Source organism: Podarcis muralis, chromosome 10, assembly GCF_964188315.1.
Source record: "Podarcis muralis chromosome 10, rPodMur119.hap1.1, whole genome shotgun sequence".
Lineage (NCBI taxonomy): Eukaryota > Metazoa > Chordata > Lepidosauria > Squamata > Lacertidae > Podarcis > Podarcis muralis.
The window spans coordinates 42,875,241-42,896,813 of record NC_135664.1 but is presented as its reverse complement, the minus strand read 5'-3'; the positions used below and the strand labels follow the sequence as shown (position 1 = coordinate 42,896,813).

Here is a 21,573-nt window from a genome sequence, read left to right as displayed (position 1 = left end):
TTAAGAAGAGCCTGCTGGATCAGGCCAATGGTCCATCAAGTCCAGCATCACATTCTAACACTGGCCTACCAGATGCCTGTGGGAAACCCTGTTTTAATATCTTCATTCAATCTAATAGAGCTAAATTGCTCCCTTAGATTGGGCAGGGAGATTTAAATAGAATGTACTTATGAAAAAGCTGGTGGACGTTAGTTGCTTCTCCAAACTCAGAAAGCATCAGCTGAAGATGGGAAACAAGACAGAGTGGTAATGGTCTAATATTAAGGCATAGTAGAGATATTTTTTAGCCAAGATGTTTGGCTATTGAACTTTGCTCATTGGTACCTGACTCCATTACTATTAGCAAAGATTATGGGCTATGTTCCCCCAGATTGTTGGAGAAGATGCAAAACTCTTGCATCCATATGTGGTAGGTATACCCATTGGTGCAGTTTTTTTGGCACTGTGTTCACGAGGAAATATATGCAATCTTCAGACAGAAGGTGCAGCTATTAACTCTGCTCAGCCTACTGCATATAGAGTTAATAGGGTTTTGTTTTGTTTTTTTATTAGTGGTTGCCAGAGTTGAAACACCAAAAAACTGGAAAAGTTCAGGAGGGTTATCAATCAAAAGGTATAGCTTTGTCTGAGGAGCTGACATGTACAGTTCATACTCTAGAGGAAATACTAACAATGTAATGTAATGTTACTAAAAATGTAATTCTACATTTCTTATGTAGAATTATTTATTTAAAATGTATACTACTTAATAAAATAAAAATTCCCAATTGGTTTATATAAAAATAATAGCAGTACAAGAAGTCAATAAAATTTAATAACACTAAAGTAAAATCACAACTGTGGGACAGTTTTATGAAATATATAAGTCATCCAGATAGTCAAATGCACAGAGGTTTTTGGGAAAATGTATTGCAGCAAAAATCAAAGACTGAAATATTATGAAAGTAAATGGAACTACATATGTGTGTTGATTTATGTCATAACCTAGGTGGGATGTGATTTAAAACACTTATTTTTGACTGTTGCTTAGTTTTTTTTAATGAAATTTTGGTTATTTCTTGACGGTATAATAGATTATTGCATAAACACATTATTATTAGCTCATGATTAGAGAGGAATTTTTTTCTTGTCCACTTTCACTTAAACTCACATATATTGTGGAATATTTTTCCAAATTAGCTTCCTGCACTGGTATAGTTTCCATACTTTCGAGTATACTTCATATTAATCCTGACAAACAGATTTTATTCTGTTGTTATAGATTTACAGAAGTGTTCAACTAACCCATCCACCAGTGCAATTATGCAGTGGGAATCATCCCTCTGTCCTTACCATGTACCCTATTCCCTCACCAAATCTGTTTCTAGAACAGGATTGTGTGCACATGGGGGAGGAGAGAGGTGGAAAGTACCGTCGTGGAAGCAGAAATCCTCGCAATGACTGAACATTCACTTAGTGATATGTTGGTTTCCACCCATATTATTTAACCCTAATTTTGGCTTAGAAATGTTTGTATCTGGTTGATACTTTGATTTTTGGGAATAGCATGATGATTGGACTCAGTTTGAAAATTCTAAAATTGCTGCTCTATTTAAGGCAATTGATGTGTTTCTCAGTAATGTATTAGTGCTTTGTCTAACTAATGTAAACAAGGCCACCTGTGGATGAGACTTCAGGTACTAACAGTTACAGCCTGGCTGAGCAGTTATTTCACAATTTGCTTGTTTTGAACCTGAAGTGTTCTGACTACAATGAAAGTAGTATTCCTTCAAAAGTCTCTTTGGATGATGTAACTATACACAAAGCTCAATAAACTGCCTTGTGCTTCCTTTCAGAAGGAGGCTAATGAGAGAGATCCATTGTTGGACACAGTTAACAAAGTTTTTATTCAGTGTAAGTTAAAAAGCTATTTTTTGACGAATGGCAGAGTTTTTAAACTAACAACCTGTAAAGTAATAGTAAGGCCTGTAAATGTCATAAAAGATTTCCCATATTTTATTGTAAATGTGGAATCATGTAAATGCAAACAATAGTAAACATAAGCAAATTAGGTAGCAGATACACAAACATTAATCCAAATCATCATATTCTACTCATAGCTAAATATTCTTTTCTAGAACTTGATTTCTGTTTTAATATGGGACACATTTCATTCACATTAGTATGCAAGACAGCTATTACATTATTATCCCACAGAGGTATTTGTGGCTTTTTCACTTAGGCCAAATATGTTCCTTCAGCACTGGAAAACTAATTAATGTATTGTTTCTTCCTTAGAGGTTAATTTTTCAGAGTTCTGTGGCATTTTTTCAGCATGTTTAGACTACTCTCTTATCCGTAAAAAAAATGTAACTTACACATTATCATTTTAAAATGCTGTTTTAAAGCAAGAAATCCCTTCACAACACAACTATCTTTTTCAGAATGTAGCAGTACTACAAGTCACTTTAAGTCCCCATCAGGGAAAAAGCTGGGATATAAATATTGTGGGCATCCATCTGTCTCAAGAGACAATGGAATGTACCTCCAGGGGTGAAGTTAAACGGCTAGAGAATCACAGTGCCTGGTGTGGCTACAGAGACCAGTAACTCGTAACTGCTGCCTTCCACTATGCTGTTTTTGTTGTGTTAGCAGCACCAAATTATCTCTCCAGGGTGCAAGACCCACTCCTTTCTCAGCCATGCTGATGTCCAAAGGAAATAATAGCAATACATTTGGTGCCAACTTGGCTGCAGGCGTTGCCAAAAGGGGGCGTACAAGACGCTGTCCAACCATCTTAGGGACTCCACTCTGGATTTGTGTAGGGTTTACTCCTTAGCATTTTCTTCTGAAGATCCCGCAGGAGAGTGGGTCTAGATTATTCCTTGGGATTTACTCCCAGAGCCTTTCTCATAAATGAGTATAGCTGCAAGGGATATAACAACAACAACAACAACAACAGGAAGAAGAAGAAGACTATGAGTGATGCTAAAAAGTAAACACCTTTTGTTATTAGTTTTGCTCATTTCTATCCATATCCTTGCTACTGCCTAAGAATATAAAAGCAGTCTATTTGATCATAGAATCATAGAACTGTAGCGTTGGAAGGGACTCTGAGGATTGTCTAGACTAAACCCTGCAAGTTTGGTGTTATCAGCACCACACTGTAACCAACTGAGTTATCCAGGAAAATAAATTCACTTCAGTACCCTATCCTGACAATGCAAAATCCAAATCCTTAGGGCATTGGATGCACAGGAAAATAAAATTAAAAGCAACTCAAAGTGTTAAATTTCCCTAAGCATATTTTGAAATTGCACACAGAAAAGTAGCAGAAAATGGTTTCTGCTTTGTCTCCTCAGCATATTCTTTGAATTTCAGCAGCATCCTTATATTTCATTTGCCAGGGTCATTTGAGAAAAGTTCCAATACTGATCCTTAGAGATTATTTCTAGTAATTTGTTCCTTGGTTAACAATATTGATTGAACCTGTTTTACAGTTCCTGTGATATCAGTCACCTTACTTAATAATTTATTGTGTGAAACTGTGTCCTTTAATGAAAGCCAAATACATTAAATCAGATTTGTTTTCCTTGCCCAGAAAATTTGTTACTATTGTCCAACTCCACCTTACCTCAAATGTATCTAATGCAGGGAAGCCAAGATTAACTTTTGATTATGTTGGTGTGTTGGTCACATTAAATTTCCTGACAGGGTAAATCCTTACAAAATCAGAAGGTCCATAAGCTAAATGGTTCACAAGAGCCTCATAGAGAACCAGCAGGAGAGGGGAAAGTGAGAAAGGAGGTTAAGGGCAAGAAAACAACAGCTGAGGCAAGAGGGAACTAAAGCCAGCATGAAGTATTGGACAGCGAGGTTGTGCATGGAAACATGAAGCAAACGGTGTGTAAAAGAACAAGATTGGGAGTACATGCTGAAAGTTCCAAGCAAAAGTTGAACACAAAGTCAGGTGGACTTGTGCGGAGGCTAATGCCTGTGTCTGGAATCTTTTATCCTCAGAAAGGTCACTTATGTACAGCTTATGGGTGGCAGTAGTGGGGCTTGACAGGCAGATCTATGGAAAGAAAAACCCTTCAAGCTGAACATTCTATTCTCTCAGTCTAGGAAGTTGTCATCTCACTGCATTAAAAAATGTTGGTTTACAACTTGGAGAACTAATAATCTGCTTGTTGAACCAGTCTCGAAAATTACATTGCCCTGATGTGTGTGTGTGCATGGGGGGGTTACTTTTGTGGCCCCACACTTGTGGCAGGACACAGTCTGAATTAGATTAGACTAGTCTGGAAACCATCTGATGATTGCCATATTGAAATACAGTGGTACCTCGGGTTAAGAACTACGTTCTGGAGGTGTGTTCTTAACCTGAAACTGTTCTTAACCTGAAGCACCACTTTAGCTAATGGGGCCTCCTGCTGCTGCCATGCCGCCGGAGCACGATTTCTGTTCTCATCCTGAAGCAAAGTTCTTAACCCGAGGTAATATTTCTGGGTTAGCAGAGTTGTAACCTGAAGCGTATGTAACCTGAAGCATATGTAACCCGATGTACATAGCATGTCTGTATTTGCCAGCAGTTTCCACACAAGTGTCTCACAAATGTGTAGGGTGCAGGCAGGCCTGTGATCAGTCTGCACTCACCTTCATATATTGTTTGTAAGATGTGCACATCTTTTTCCAGCTGCTGCAATTGTACACATCACTGGCCACAAGCTTGTGCCTCATTCTTCCAAGTTGCTGATATGGGGGTTGCTAGCAACTGTGAGCTAGCCCTTAGTTCTGCCTTTCTGTGCTCCTGTGAAGTTTTGGACCAGTTAAGCCATATGGTGCAACCGTCTCATTTTGAGCAGGATATCCTAGATTGACAGAAGCCACCCCAGTTTCTGATGCCAGTCTGTTTTGTCTCCCTCTGCCACCGCCTCTACTGCAGCTGTTGACACACCTTTTTGGGAGCTGTGCTCCCCTATTTCTCCATTGCCACTTCTAGAAGTACTTCCGTTTGTGACATGTGTGTGAGTGCTGGCAGTGGGGGGTAAGGCTGGCTGGCGGCAAGATGGTGTGAATTGGGGGGAGGCAGTTGTGGTAGTGTATAAGGGTGGCCGGTTGTGGGATGATGCAGGGGGAGGCTGTGGCAGTGGTGTGTAATGGCGGCAGGGTGATGTGGAGGTGTGTGTGGGAGGTTGTGTCCCAATTTGCCCCCCCCCCCCCCCCGGATGTTAGAGGGAATGCAGTTAGAATTTCTGCTCTTAGAGACTTGTGAAGCTTGCTAGATCCTAGAATTTTGGAAGGCTATACCTTGTAGCTTGAGTACTGTTATGTTGATTTTGGCCACTGATGGTTGGTTCCAGACATGTTTTCTCACAGTTTTGTTGGTACAAGTTTCCCTAGTTTATGAACAACCTGAAGCTTATAAAATTGAAAGAGGGATTATTGAGAGAGCAGGCGGTGTTCAGTTTATGCCAAGCACAACAGGTTGCAGCATGGATCATATTTATAAATTTCTCAGTAGAATGGGCAGTTGTAAAGAAATATTTTTATCAGTTGCTATTTTGCCTGAAAAGTCTCATTTGTTGAGCTCTTCCACCTAGTAAACTCAGATTGTTTCTGTCTGGAATTTGAGAAACTACCATACTTTGCAAACAAGGACTCTGTGAATGGAAAACAATAACGTTACATATATCCCTTTGTTATCCATGAAAATCTTTTAATAAAAATATTTTTTTAAAAAAAATAATCACTTATATTTTGTTAAACTTGAACCAAAAATTTTAATGCAGGTCAAACACTGAGATGTTGGAATCTGGTTTACAGTGACCTAAGGAGAGTCCGAAGGGCCAGATGAAGAGACCCAGAGGGCTGCATTCAGTCCTAGACCTGAGGTTTCCCACATTGGCCCTAGTCATAAGAGGTGGGATGCATCACAGGCAGAATCAGTGTTTGAGCATCTGTACTTGAAAGAACAGCCCCATGTGTATGTTCTGCTGTGATATTTAAGATTGATTAAGAATGTGAAAGAAAAGAAGGCTTTTGGATATTGGTCATCTTTCTGAGGTAATAAACTTTTCACATTCAGTTGCTTTAAAAGCTGACCAAAGTGGTATACTCCCACCACAATAATATTCTGCTTCTGATTTTCTTGCTTAAATTTACCTTTATTTGTTGGCCAGTGTTTACATTTCAATGAGCCTCTGTCTGTATATAATGGTTATGGCTAATGTCTTTGAAATAAATAAACCCACAAATCTGTGTATTTATTATAATAGAGTTTGTGCTTTATTTTCAGCATCTGGCGAGGACCAAATATAAACTGCACAGATAGTTCGGGTTATACTGCTTTGCACCATGCAGCTTTAAATGGTCACAAGTAAGTGTCAAATGGCTATCAATATTATGCTGGTATTACTTTGTGTTAAAAATGCTGGTATTAACCTGCATTAAGTTTAGACATAGTCATATTTTTGTGTGCACCAAGCTTTAGTAAACTGCCCTACTTAAAACACCTACCCCACTTCTGCTGTTGTAGCAGCCACCTCCATTTTCATGTGTACAAAATAATTTTGTTCTCTCTTTCTTTGGCGAGAGAATTCAATTTGGTTAACAGCAAGCATATTTAAAACACAGCTTAGAGCCCATTTTGGGTTCTAATCTGGGCAATGATAGTGGCAAAGAAATCACCACCATCATTGCATCCTCTCAGTTTCAACCATGGAACTTTTCTACATAGGTAAAGGCCTTTTGCAATGTGACTAGGGTGAAGATGGATTGGAATCTTCCTGCTCGGACCATGGCTATGTACATAATATAATGCAGCAAGGTTATTTTGTTGTTGCTGTGTTTCAGGTTGTCTGTATCAGTCTTAGAGTTGTTTTTCTTGGAGCTGCCTGTCAGCATGTAAGCAGATTTTCTGGTTGATTGCAGTGCCTGGTATTATTTGGTTGCTGGCTGAGTGGATACAGCTGGGGTGTCAGTGTGGAGTCATATGCCACACTAGAGGAGTTCACTGCTTTGGGTTACCACTTCAGGGAGACATAGGGACAGGGGTGTCCCACAGTGTCGGCTGGGATAAAATTGTAGGCCAGACAGTGGAGGAGACAGGCCCATGACCTTCACCCACGGTGACAGCCTGGTTGAGGGGAAGTTTTATTTGGTGGGGTTCCCCCTGAGTGAGAGGCAGAGGGGAGAGTTGTAGTGGATGTACCATCTTCCATCTGACATTGTAGGATGTCTTAGTTTACTATCTGTAGGCCTAATCTCCCAGATGTTTATAGGGATGGAAGAAAATGATGATGAAATGTGTCTGGGTGGGCAGCTAGCAGAAAGTGGCAAAGATGCTGCTCCAATTCCAGTGCAGGGGGAGGTAAAGTTGGAATGAAGGGACTGACTACCATCTGCAGTGGAGGCCTATATGTTTGGTTTCGGTTCCTTGTTCCAGCCATCCGACATCTCTGGAAGGTAGTGGTAGCATTTCCACTGAGCCCTCCAGTCTGCTGGTGCTGTTAGTGAATACCAAATCAGTCCTTTATAAGACCAAGGTCATCCTAGACTTGATTGTGAAATTTGGGTGAGTGAGCTGGGTGGGCTTGACCTTATCCAGCTGTGCCCATCTGGGTACTCGGGTCAACACCAGCCTATACTAGTGCATTGAGAAGGAGGGTTTGCTGTTGTCCACAATAAATATACTTTATTACAATATCCTTGAACTTAAAACCTCTTGACCCTGATATAGATTTAGAGGGTCTGCACCTGGTGTTGGGCCAAAGAGACAGATTGGGGATGCCGCTGATCTACTGACCACCCTGTTCCCCATCAGCACCCCTGATGGAGCTAGCTTTGGTAGTCTCTGGGGTATTGTTGAAAGACCCAGGGTGATAGTCCTGGGTGACTTCAATAGTCATGTGGAGATTGTTACTGGGCTTGGGGCTTGATAGCCTCCATGACAACCATGGGTCTGTCTCAAATGATCATCTGTCCCACACATCAGGCAGGGCATGATGTAGTCTTTGCCCCAAGTGATATGAGGGATAGGTTGACAATAGTGGTAGTGAAATGCACTCAGTTGTCAGGGTTGGACCGTTACCTGTTATGTAGAGTGGTGGGCCCTTTTGCCCCAGAGACTGATGGAACTGGTGTGTTCCTGAATGCTCTGGGGTATTTTTAGGTGGAGAAAGTTGTCAGTGCTATTGAAGCCCTGGTCTCACTATAGAACAGCAAGATGAAACAGATGGTTGACATGATCGCTCCCGTGTCCTGTCTGGCATTGTGGAGCTCAAGTGTCCCCTTGATATTCTGGGAATCTTGGGGCTAGGAAGCAAGCTGGACAAAGATTTCAGTGCAAGTGACCCAAGTCTCACTCTGAAGCTGCCCAAACACTGGTTAAAGCATGTAATCATGGCTACTGTGTGGCTGTGAAGAAGGCTCATTTTGCAGCTTGCATTGCATCCTCTGGTAGCTAGCCGGTAGAATTATTTTGAATGGCCCAGAGGTCACTGACTCACACTGTATGTGAGGGACCTCTGAGTATACACAGAGTATAAAGTAACTTGACTTCAGAGTGATCTTGACTCTGCACTTATTGCAGCTCTAGCTGAAATACCCAGTGCCAGTAGGGTGTAGTGTGTATGGGGGCACTGTGGGGTGATTGCTCCAGGCATCTTGGGGGGGGGGGCTCCTCACACCATCTTCCCTGAGCCAGCCTTGCGGTGCTCTGCGAGGCTAGGATCTGATTAGATCCCAACTTTGCAAAGTGTGGTTGGCTCGGGAACAGCCAGCTTTGCCCTTGAGGGGCTGGGATCAAAGGGCACATGGTGTCCTTCTTATGACGCCTTCCCCGAGCCACTTTGCAAGGCTGGGATCTGATCAGAAACATAACTAAGAACCTTAAAATTTGAACACCTTATTATTATATAGAAGAATAGTTCAGTTATGATTATAACATGATTTTGGGTGATATATTTTATTATGACCACCAACCAATATAAGCTGATAAACAGAGAATAATTAGTTTACATAATTAAGAAATAGATAATATTTATGGAAGAGCAAAAAGAAAGTTCTTTCTTCACCATCTGTTTCTTGATGATAGAAAAATTTAACCACCTGTTTAAACAGTAATATAACAAGAATTTCAGTGAGTCTTCCTGGTAGAGTTCATAATAAAGGAAGAGTCAGCCTCCCTCTGGGCTTTCTATACAATGGTAGAATAAAAGAACGTGACCCAAAGATGTTCATTAAATGGAATCGTCTTAAATTGGTCAGTTAACAGAGCATAGGGCAGAACATTAAAGTGAGGGTGCATAAATTCTGACCTATATTTGTAAACAGTTAATGTCTGGAAGTATGAAGTTCTGGCAATTATAAAATATTACAATATGATCACATCTTACATGCATTTAACTTGTACAATTTCAACTATATGTAATTGAAGGACACCAGGAAAATGCAACATGAAACCTGCTTTTAAGCTCTCTGCCTTGATTAGGAAGCAAGGTCCTTGCCGTGTGAAGGCTCTAGAAACCCTGAACGAGACTTTCTCAGTGGAACAGCTCGACCATCTGGCAGTCCGTTGTGAAGAGAGTTTTTATTCAAAGTCTCTTACATTAGTTGACACAACTGGAGCTAAAATTGTGTCAAATGTTTTCACTCACCTTCCATTTTTCTTTCCCCCTTTTACAACCCTCTTTTCTCTCCTTATGCTAGAATATTCCATTACCTGCACTTGCAAAAATTGGCTAATGACCTCATAGTACTCTTGCATTATTTCTTCAGCAGCTACCTGTGTGGTACAATACTATTATAACATGTCTTTGGAAGTGTTTGGGTGAAAGAGGAAGTATCCACAAAAGATGGAACAAAGCCATGATTTTTACCCTACCATCCCAGTATCCATGACCATCCAGCTAGACTATCTCCCCATTGTTCAGTTGACCTAAAACTGCACATGCTCAAAGTATTATTCTTTTTTAATCTGGGTTGGTAAACTGGTTTTTGGTTGCCTCTGTACTGTACCAGGAATGTATAAGTACTTGTAAAGCACAGAATTGTGAAACAGGGGCTGGAGGGGCTGGATAAGATAAGATAAATGCTAATAATAATAAGACTGTTAAGTCCAGCACCTAAATTACCTACCTGCACCACTGATTGAAGGGGAATTGAAATGTAAGCGTCGGATACAGAATAAAGGGGAAAAGAAGAGTTACGAGGGCTGATATTTAGTATTGTGGAGGAAAAGAGAAAGGACAGCCAAAGAGGTAGTAAAGCTGGTATCAGTGCTAATCCATAGGCAGTGGTCTGAGATGAGCTGGGAGTCAGGGGGTAGAAATTGCATTAGAATATCAGAGTGAGGGGACAGAGTCAGTCAGGACTAATGGACAAATGTGGAGGCATGACTGAAGAGTAAGCAAGAACTGAAGGACAAAACAGGAGACAAGATCAAAGAGCAAGCCAGAAATCAAAACCAACCAAAGGATACAGAACCAACTAAAGGATAAAGCTCAGAAAGACTATGTTTCTCAGACAAGACTCAACTGTAACTAGAAACCTTCATATTCCTTCCTGTCCAGGAAGATGCAGTGGTCTTTCTGATGTCATTCAAGGAAACTTTGCAGCTAGTGGATTGCTGAGCAGAGTCAAGGCAAGTAAGGGACTGCTGATATTAAATTGTTAATCATCCAGAACTTTAGCTGCAAGCCTCGGGTATATCAAATGTTTATACTCCCTGTAATCTGTCTCTTAAAATATGGATCTTATCTTTGCTCTTTTGATGTCATTATGAATATCTGTGGAATACCCAAGGAGAACAAACCTTCTGTGATTATGAAATATCTACTCTCTTATCCTGTGAGATATAATTCTTACAACCATTTGCAAATGTCTTAGCGATACTAGCTTCTTTGCACTTGTGTTGCTGTCATTTGAGTAAAGACTGAATGCTGTGCTTGTTTGGTTCCAATATATCCTGACAATATGTGCTCTGATAAACCAGCTTTACAAAGAAACCTTGTTGTCAATCCTTAGGTCATATTTTATGTTTTTCAGGGATGTAGTTATCAAATTACTTCAGTTTGAAGCATCAACTAATGTGGCAGATAATAAAGGGTATTTTCCTATACACTTGGCTGCTTGGAAAGGAGATGTAGAGATTGTGAAGATTCTTATCCATCATGGGCCATCACATTCCAGAGTGAATGAACAGGTGACGTTATTAAATATCTTTGTTTATGTCTTCAGAAAACACAAGTAAGTATAATTTTATTCTTACAGCTATATGGACGGATTCATGAAGCTTCTTCATGCTTAAAAATTCTATGGTTGAGAATAAGGATCATTGTGTTTGTAGAGCTATATGGAAAGGCCAGTTAATAGCAGACATTAGCATTTAAACAGTTCTTATCATTATTATTACTATTGAATTGTATTCAGCATAGTCTTATTTGACAGCTCTCATAACTATTGAGGCATTGATACTGTTCAGTAGTGGATGGTGCAGAGGGGTAGTTCCTGGGAGTTCAGCATGGTGTATATGCACTAGCAGAGCCAATCTGGCACTCCTGCCAGTGTGTTCGCACAGCATCAACCTTCTCATCACCTTACCCTCCCTCTCTCTATCCCAATAAGCAGCAGCAACTCACCTGTTGGAAGGACAGGTAAACACTGCTACCCCACCATATCATCTACTACTGGTACTATTACTGTACTACTAAGCAGTAGTAGGGTCTGCTACTATTGAATTCTTTACAGACAAGCAGTGTAGTCCCATGGTTTTTTTTAAAATAACTTTGTATTTCAGAATCACTGTGTGTTGTAGGTTTTCAACCTAGGTGATGTGATGTTGTATACCCATAATCTTTTTAAACCACGAAATTAAAAACAAATAATATATCAGTGATTTCATACCATTTTTAAAGGCCTCTGAGCTCTGTTGTATATTGCAGACTTCTTCACAGCCTAGCACTACACAACACTATACTGAATATCAAGGCTGCATGTCTTAAAATGAAATAAGATGCCCCCCAAATCTTTATAATATTGTATATTTTTAGAAGATATTTCTTACCATAGCATGTGATACTCAAAACTATTGCCATTGTCTATACTGTATGTACATGGATTCCTGATCAATATAATGAATCTACATGAATCTAATGGAAACATATACTGTATATGGTATCCAGTGAAATCCCACAATGTCTGAAAACAAAATTCATACACCATGAATTCTTATTAGCCTCTTCTTGTTCCATTACTTCCTCCTTAAAGAGGAATGCACAACATCAGCCATACTATTTTCAGATTTTCCAGAACAGCAGGAGTTGTGCTTTAAGGGAGAAGTTGCCAGACATGCTAGGATAGGAGAAATTAGGGTTCATACACACACCCACACACCCACACCCACCCACACCCACACACCCACACCCATAAGGAAGAGGGTAGTGTATTACAGAAAACAGAAAGTGTCTGATGTAAGGTATTATTTTAATTATTATAATTATTTTAACACACTGATTTATAACTATGATAGTTTTTTCTTTTAATTTGCATACTGTTACAGACAGTAAGTGTTTTGTTAAATCAACAAATATGGAAATGTTTTCAGTTTTGCTCAGGAGGGATATATATGAAAGTAAAGAAGGAGACTTAACTTCCCTCTCACATCAGGATCTATTCAGTAATAGCTGGTCAAAATGTAAAATAGATGAAAATGTGCTGAGTGCAGAGAGAAATAAAAATGGGCTGTATCCAGAGGCTTCTTCAATGATGGAAGGCACCTTAATCCAGCAAAGGCATCCACCAGTGGTACAGGGAGGGAGGTATCTTTTTCAGGTTCTCTTGTCCCTTTGGCTGAGAGGTAGCACAAATGCTTTCAAAGAAGCAGGCAGAACTGGTAAAAATTGCCTCCCTATTCTGTCCTTAACTGAATCAAAGAGCTGTTTATCAGTGAAGGGCACCACTGAATACATCCCAATATGGTGAAATGAATACTCTTTTAAAAAAGGATTTTGCATACGGTTATGGCTTGTCCGGGATGCGGGTGGAGCTGTGGGTTAAACCACAGAGCCTAGGACTTGCCGATCAGAAGGTCGGCGGTTCGAATCCCCGCAACGGGGTGAGCTCCCGTTTCTTGGTCCCTGCTCCTGCCAACCTAGCAGTTCGAAAGCACGTCAAATTGCAAGTAGATAAATAGGTACTGCTCCGGCGGGAAGGTAAATGGCGTTTCTGTGTGCTGCTCTGGTTCACCAGAAGTGGCTTAGTCATGCTGGCCACATGACCCGGAAGCTTTACGCCCTCGGCCAATAAAGCGAGATGAGCGCCGCAACCCCAGAGTTGGTCACGACTGGACCTAATGGTCAGGGGTCCCTTTACCTTTACCTATGGCTTGTCCAGGTTTGTAGTTGATGAAAAGAACTTTACAAATAAAAAAGTGTGGAATGACATTATTTTAAAACAATGAAATGGGTTATTTTAAATGCAAAAATTTAAAAAATCTAGTTTTACCATATATTTCCTGAAATATTAATATTGGCTATATATTATCTTGGTGAACATGACTAAAAAACAGACTGAGAAATACTGACAGACAGTATTTTTAATTGAGTTCCCTCTTTAATTAAATGCTTAAAAATCACACATGGTTCTCTCACTCTTCTTGATTTAGAAGCATTTTCAGAACTTGAGAGCAAACTGATGATTTTAGATAAGCAAAACTGGGATTTGTTCATGTCTTTTGAAATCAGCTGTATGGAATTTGGATTTTAATAACATAAAAATCACAGTAAAATAGTTACATTAGCAGATAATTTTTATTTAGCTGAGACTGTTTGGAGTCTCTTAGCACATTGTTTTCAATGCTTCCTTTAGATGCTTTCTCCTATTGCTACATATTAAAAAATAAATAAAAGTGCAGTAATAAGATCATGATTTTCTGAGCCAGGAAAACCTAGGCAGTAATTTCCTTTCCTTGGATTAAAAATAAGGAGAAATTTTGTGTTAATTGCTCCTGTAACTGCTCATCTCTGAACAGTCGATAACTTTTGTCTTCTCATTCTTGTTGCACCCTCTAGTGGTCATTAGTCTCCTTCATAGTGATCCTAATGAGAAAGCTACAAGATTTTGGAGGCGTTTGACTCTTAAATCTGGAGTTTCAGAGTAATTAAAGCAGCTCCTATTCACAACAATTGAAGAAATGAACCTATGCTGCCAATTCTCATAGTAGACCAATATAAAGTAAGCAGCACATAAGCAGCACACAAAACACTACCAAACCATCCTACGTTCTAAATCTTATATTAATAATCCAAAAATTGAGAGAGCTATGTACAAGATCTACTACAGAAGCCACAAACAGAAAACTCATCCAAATTGTGTCCAGAAGGAAGATACAGTCTTTAAATGTTCCTTTAGCCAGGCTCCTGTAGATATCAACGAGGATAATTTTGATCAAACAAAGTGTTGGTGATGTTACGCACAAGTGTTAGACAGGGAGCCGGCGTTTGTCATCTGTTTCGCCTGTGAAGAGGCTTGGGCTTCTTCAGTAAATTCTCTCTCATGATTTTGATATATTTATAAACATTCAAGCCCGAGACTCTTCATGGGCGAAACACTGGCACCCTGTCTAACTCTTGTGCGTAACATCACCGACACTTCGTTTGATCAAACTTATCCTTGTTGATATCTACAGGAGCCTGGCTAAAGGAACATTTAAAGTCTATATCTTCCTTTTGGACACAATTTGAATGAGTTTTCTGTTTGTGGCTTCTGTAGTAGATCTCGTACATAGCTCTCTCAATTTTTGGATTATTAATATAAGATTTAGAACATAGAATGATTTTTTAGTGTTTTGTGTGCCACTTATGTGCTGCTTACTTTATACTGGCCTATTCACAACAATGACATGAGAACGATAAATCTGCTATCTTTGATTTTATGTAAATGACAATGGAGGCTGCTTCTCTTTCTGTTGAGCTTTTATCTGAGATTGCTGGATTGCAGATGCTAAGGTGCTACAATACGTAAACTAGGAGAGAGTGCAGAGGATAAACTGTGTAGAGGGGATGGTGTTTAATGATGGCTAGGAGTGTGAAACTAGGAAATAAATATAGAAATATGTTGAGGAGGAACAATCAGGGCAGTAACTGGGGAGGGGGGAACCTTAGGCACGCTGTCGGAGTTATGATAAAAATAGTTAAGGGAAGAAATAGAGAAAATACAGAGATGAAATACAGAGATGGCAGGTATGAGGAAGATTGTAACAGAAACAGAAACGTAATAGATAATTGTATTAGTACTACCTTCATCCACTTTTAATAGAAAGGAAATGCCTTAATCACATATGTATAAGCCATGTGGGATGAACCTTCTGTCTAGCATGTGTAATCATTGTGTGTGTCATTACAGTGTATTTTGTTTCATCTTTTATTTCTTTCATTAAATTTAAGAAGTTGAGTAATTCTCTTCCTTATGCGATGACATCTTAAATATGTCTATTCAGTGACAGAGGTGTCAATAGTTTTAATTTATTGTGAGTTGCCTTGGAGGCCTGCTGTCAGGCAGAAAGGCTGGAAACAAATATTGTGAGTAAATAATAAAATCAGGGGTTTTATTTTTTAAAATCTTGAAGTTATGTGACATCAGAATTAATGTAGCTAAAATATGTTTCATTAAAATCACCTGTCTGTTCTCTTAGTTTATATATTGATCAAGTGATCATTAATCTTAAGCAGAAGACATTTTGCTTTGAAAAACTATCCAATATTACATTAAAAGCAGTGTCACACTTTATAATTTATTTAGGCTCTTTTTTATTAGATATAGTAAGATTTTAAAAAATCAGAATATGTATATTTATTGTTCATTTTGGTACATTATATTTAACAAACAATATAAAACTCATTCAGGTTTTCCTTAAAGGAATTAATTCTTCCATTGGGGCTTATATGGTTCACCTTTGGTCATTATCTTTAATCAGTGCTTTTTTTCAGCTGGAGCGCTCCGGGGCATAGTTCTGGCACCTCTCAGGTGGGCCCCATTGTGGGCTGGCACTCCTCCGGCCTGCTTCTTGCCTTTACATACTTCTGAGAAGCCCAAAATGAACATTTCAAGTCAAAACAGATGCTGCCCAGTGTGTGCAAGTCTACACTTTTTTTTTAGATCTATGTCTTCATCTAGCTCCTAGCCACTCCTAGATGAGATTTGTCAAGCTATGGGGCAGGGCCAATTCATATAACCTTTTATTCAATCCATTTCCCATCTAGCTGTGACAGGATTTAAGCTTTCCAGCCGGTCCTCAACCATTGCACGTGCACCCGAGGGTATTTCTGAGCTGCCCTCGCCATCCACTTGAATAAAGGAGTCGGGGTGCATTTATTTGGCCTCCACCAGAACCAGAGGCGACCCCAAACCAGCTAGGGAGAAAGGTTGCTGTAGTTCTTAGCACCTCTGTGGACAGCGAACACTGCTGTTGTCAAATTGGCATCCATTCAGGGCTGCCCTGAGTTGCCTGGTGACTTAATGGAACAACTTCATGAGGAGCTCCATCACCTGTTTTTCTTGAAAAAAAGCACTGTATTTAATATATTACAGAGTTAGTTTTTGTGGACATAACTCAGCACTTTAGTTAAAAAATCTTTATACAGATGAAAGTGAACTGAATGCACACCACAGCAAACCTTTCTGAAATGATAACATATGTCTAGAAGATATCATTTTAAACTAGCTGATAAGAAAATGTAGAGGAGGTTTCAACAATTTCCCTGTTCTCCATCTTTTCTTATCCCTTGTGTGTCTTACTCTGTGCATCAGTTATTTCCTACCTTCCTTATTTCTCTCTCTCTCTCCCCCTCCTTGCTCTCTACTTTCCCTTCCTCTTTTTTTTTCCTTTTTCTGTTTCTTAGGGTCAACTCAGCAGTTGCAGTAGAACTGCAACCAGAGGTGTTTTACCAATGACACTGACACTAGATTGAAATTGACTAGACATTCACAGTTTTAGTCAGTTTCAATCTGCATCTTGAGTCCCAGGTAATGTCCTTCACAATTTTCTTGCAACATGCTATTCCATTTCTTCTGCACTAGTTTTTTCATGTACATTGAATTGGGTAGAATATATTACCTAATCTCAATGTGTGCTTTTTCAAGTACATCTTTTGTCCCTCTAAATTACACACATCTTAGAACTCCCTGTATCTACACAAGGCCGTGGTATACCTCACTGCCTATTTGAAGCATATGGTTATGCATGCATGGCTTATGGTATACTCATTATGCTTGTGGCTGAAACTATGTTCCACTATGTTTTGGTTAGGTAGATTACGTGTTTGTTTGGTAAAGACCTCTATGTTAAAAATATATTCATTTAAAATACAAATAACTTGAGAAATGTGGGGCCAAGTAAATTCCTGGTAATTTTGTTAGTGGTAATGCCTGTTTAGGTAAGTAAGTGAGTAAGTTACAACCAGGGTGAAATGGCAAAACTGAAAAATAAGATTTGCTAGCATACAGTTTACTGGCATGTTATTTGCCATAAATTTCCACTGACAAAGGAGAGCAAGGTAGGTTGGAATTTTTCTTCCTAGAGCTGCTCCAAAGAACTAAAAAAAATGCCCCAAATATAGAACATGGCACAGGATTCAGCCATTCTCTGTAGCCATTAAGCTATTCTGTTCCTAGGAAGTAGTGACTGATTGCTTTGGCTGTCTATAACTCTATGTTCATTATTTCTCCCCCTGTTCAGTTTCACTATACTCTTCCTAGGTCACTGGCAGTATTGTCTTAGTGACAGACTTTATAGCAGGTAAAATTAATTCAACATATAAAGGGCATTGAATTTTCAATCCCACATACTTGCCTCTGCCAATTCATGCCCATGTTCTTTTCTCAACAAAACTGATCAGCAAACAACAAAACATTTTATTGTACTTTGTCAGTTCATTCATCCAAATCTGTTTTAAAAATCTGATAATTTCCTCCTATTGTGTACTAAAAGGAAAGGTGCTTCTGATTCCTCTTCATTTGAAATTTTAGCCAAATTCACAATATGTACTTGATAAGATCAGCACTTACAATATTTTATTTGAAGCAAATATTATTTTATCAGAAAATAAACAACAATTTTAAATAAATACTGTGAACAGTAACACAGTACTTGGAGAAAAAACATGCAGCTGCCAAACTTTATCATGCATGGCTAGTTCTTATAGCAGCTTTGTCTTAAATAAAAGTTACCTGTAGGTTAAATGTGCACATGTATGTTGGTACTATTTTGAATAAAACAAGTGTTTGGAACTTGCTTTTTCAACTTCTGGAAGGGGTTGTTTGTAGTTTAACTTAGTAATTCAAACTACAATAGCACTGTATAGAACATATCTGTTCAAATGTATTATGTCTACAGTATACAGTGGTACCTCGGGTTAAGTACTTAATTTGTTCCGGAGGTCCATTCTTAACCTGCAACTGTTCTTAACCTGAGGCACCACTTTAGCTAATGGGGCCTCCTGCTGCTGCCACGCCGCCGGAGCATGATGAGCAAAGTTCTTAACCCAAGGTACAATTTCTGGTTTAGCGGAGTCTGTAACCTGAAGCATATGTAACCTGAGGTACCACTGTATTTCCAATTTTTATGATATTTTACTATCAACCTCAAATAAATATCTAGTGTTCCTTATTTAGAAAAACATACTTGCAGAGCAATACTGCTATCCCCCTCTCCCAAATCCACAGTTCTGGAATGAGTTAGGATGAGGCAGAGGTGTCTCTTTATCAGACCCTCCCAGCAGGGGTGCTATGCTGCTGCACAGGCCCTTGCTGCAACCACCAAAAGCACAGTGGGGTGCATATGGGTGGTAATTCCTCTGGCACTAGCCTTTGGAAGACACAAAAATGAGATGCTAGGGGATGCTAGGTAGGGTCACTGGTGGACTGCATAGATCCAAAGATGGAGCAAAAAGTGAAAGATAGCCATCCACTAGGGATGTCATTTTGGGGGTGAACATTTTTGCAAAATTCTTTAGTGAGATGACCTAAAAATATGATTTTGGGTGTAAGGAATTCAAATCTGTTATTATTTCTGTGACCGGACAACATTTAGCTTGGTAAATCTATGTTTGGTTAAAAAGCACATAAATTGCTCTTGGAAAATCAAAGAATTTTAATTTTACCATCTGAAATGTCAGGTAATGGGAAAAAAAAAAAAGTCAGGTAATGCTATAAAAATAGAATTTTGGCATAAAACATATCTACCTTGTAATAAAAAAGAACATTAGAAAGTAATGTTAATAAGAAATTTAAGCAACACGTTTCATCAAGTCTTGCATTGATTCGTTCTTGGACATCAGCTGCCATCTTGCTTCTTGGCCTCTGATGTAGCCCTCGTGTTTCTTCTGTGTATGCACCCTGCCTGCTGCCTCTGTGACTTGTTTCAAACACCTCTCTATAGACTGACCATAGCAGGGCCACTGTGGAACTTGCATGGGCTTATCAATAAACTTATTTACCAAGCAAAACTAAATTATGTTAAATTATCCAAAATACCCCCAAGTTATGATGTCTCAACTTATTAAGTCCCCTTATTTTTGGAATTTGAAAGTTGAAAATTCAACATCCCCTAATCAACCACCTTCTGCTTTGGCCATCAGGGCTTCAGATGCAGTGGTGGATCTGCCACACTGTTCTACCTTGCTGTCCAGGGCTTTGAACTGCTCCAGATACCCAATGAGGTTTACTTCTAGGTAGACATGAAGGATGTTGCATCAGTTCTCAGAAGTGTTCCATGATTATCTAATGGGCAATACAAAAGAAACTGTGCATGAAATGAACGTCTCTAAATATGTTGGGATGCGGGTGGCACTGTGGTCTAAACCACTGAGCCTAGGGCTTGCTGATCAGAAGGTTGGTGGTTTGAATCCCTGTGATGGGGTGAACTCCCGTTGTTCGGTCACATTTCCTGCCAACCTAGTAGTTCGAAAGCACATCAAAGTGCAAGTAGATAAATAGGTACCGCTCTGGCGGGAAGATAAACGGCGTTTGCATGCACTGCTCTGGTTCGCCAGAAGCGGCTTAGTCATGCTGGCCACATGACCCAGAAAAACTGTCTGCGGACAAACGTCGGCTCCCTCAGCCAGTAAAGCGAGATGAGTGCCGCAACCCCAGAGTCGTTCGCGACTGGACCTAATGGTCAGGGGTCCCTTTACCGTTACATGGATAAACTTGTGTTTATTCATGTGTTGTATGTGTTGTGTTGTATTTACCTAGACATGAATAAACTTGTGTTGTCAAATGAGTATTTTATCACCATATGATATACTTAAAATATAAATGTGAATTGTAATAAATGTGAGTTATTACAAGTCTTTCAATCCTTTATATAAGCTACTGTGCCTAATTTTTAAACATATTTTTAAAATGATAACATTTCCTTATCTAATTGTGAAATATTTGTGTAGTGATTTTTTTTTGCAGTTGTGTATGCAAATAAATGTGAAGTTCTATTCTTATTTCTACATTCTATTAGAATGTAGAACTCTATGAATTGTGTGATGGTACAGTACAAAATAGTTCTTATTACATAGAGAATGTTTAAATATACGAAGCCAAAATTCCACTGTGCAAGAGATGGAACTTGTATATTTAAAAGTGTTTGGAGCTACTCTTTTGGGCACAGCCCATCCAAAGTAGCCTACCATTTGGAAAAAAACACACAATAATACAATTTTCAAAAACTTAAATCTATCACTCAGCAATGCTCCACATTTTTTTAAAGGAGCCAGGAATAAACTAATTTAGCCAGCACGTTAAATCTGGAAGGAAACTGGGGGGAGGGATCTTCGGAGCTGTTAGAAAAGCCTCCAATTAAGAAATTTTATGCAATAGAAGGGAATTCCATAGCAGTGGATCCACTATATAGAAGGACCTCTACTTCATAACCACCTATCTTACCAATCCAGGCAATGGGTTTCTAGACCATCTGAAGTTCTTAAAGAGTTTTTAAAAGCACCTCCTTGTCTTTAAAGGCAGCCCCCTGTAGAGTGCATTATAGTAGTCCAATACAAATGTGACTCAAGCATTGATCACTATGGCAAGGTTAATCCTTTCTAGATGGTGGCACAGTTGGCACACTAGCTGAAACTGGTAAAAGGCACTCCTTGTCTCCAGTACCACCTGGGCTTCCCCAGGCAGTGCTGAATCCAGGAGCATTCTCAGCCTGTGTACTTGGGAAGGGCTGCCCAAAACCAACACCAACTGTAAACCACCTTCCAGAGCTGGGGATCTCCCCATCCACAGCACCATATTACTTGATTCAACCTCAGTTTATTTGATTTCATCCATGTCAGTGCTGCTTCCAGTCAGCACTTTAGAATTTCCACAGTCTCCCTGAGTTCTGAGGATGGAAAGAAAAGGTAGAGTTGTGTGTCCTCAGCATCCTGATGATACACAGCCCAAATTTTCATTTGACTTCTCCCAGCAGTTTCATGTAATGTTAAAATGTTAAAAAATGGGGAGGGGGGCAAATTAGTCCCCTGTGGAATCCCACTAGCCATTGCCCATGGGGCAGAGCAAAAATCCTTCAACACTACCTTCTGAGTGGGACCTTCC

At 39.4% G+C, this 21,573-nt stretch overlaps 1 protein-coding gene across 11 annotated transcripts in view; it reads left to right on the top strand.

Moving 5' to 3' along the window:
- Positions 1–21,573, top strand: part of ANKS1B (ankyrin repeat and sterile alpha motif domain containing 1B) — a 330,160-nt gene that overhangs the window by 11,269 nt on the left and 297,318 nt on the right. For 10 of the 11 annotated variants that reach the window (XM_077934851.1, XM_077934853.1, XM_077934844.1 and 7 more), the window contains exons 2-3: positions 6,278–6,358; positions 11,029–11,185. In XM_077934851.1, the coding sequence (XP_077790977.1) occupies positions 6,278–6,358; positions 11,029–11,185 (238 nt within the window). Of the gene's footprint in view, positions 1–6,277; positions 6,359–11,028; positions 11,186–16,880; positions 17,005–21,573 lie in introns of those variants that run through there. The other variant, XM_077934846.1, reaches the window with a different exon arrangement.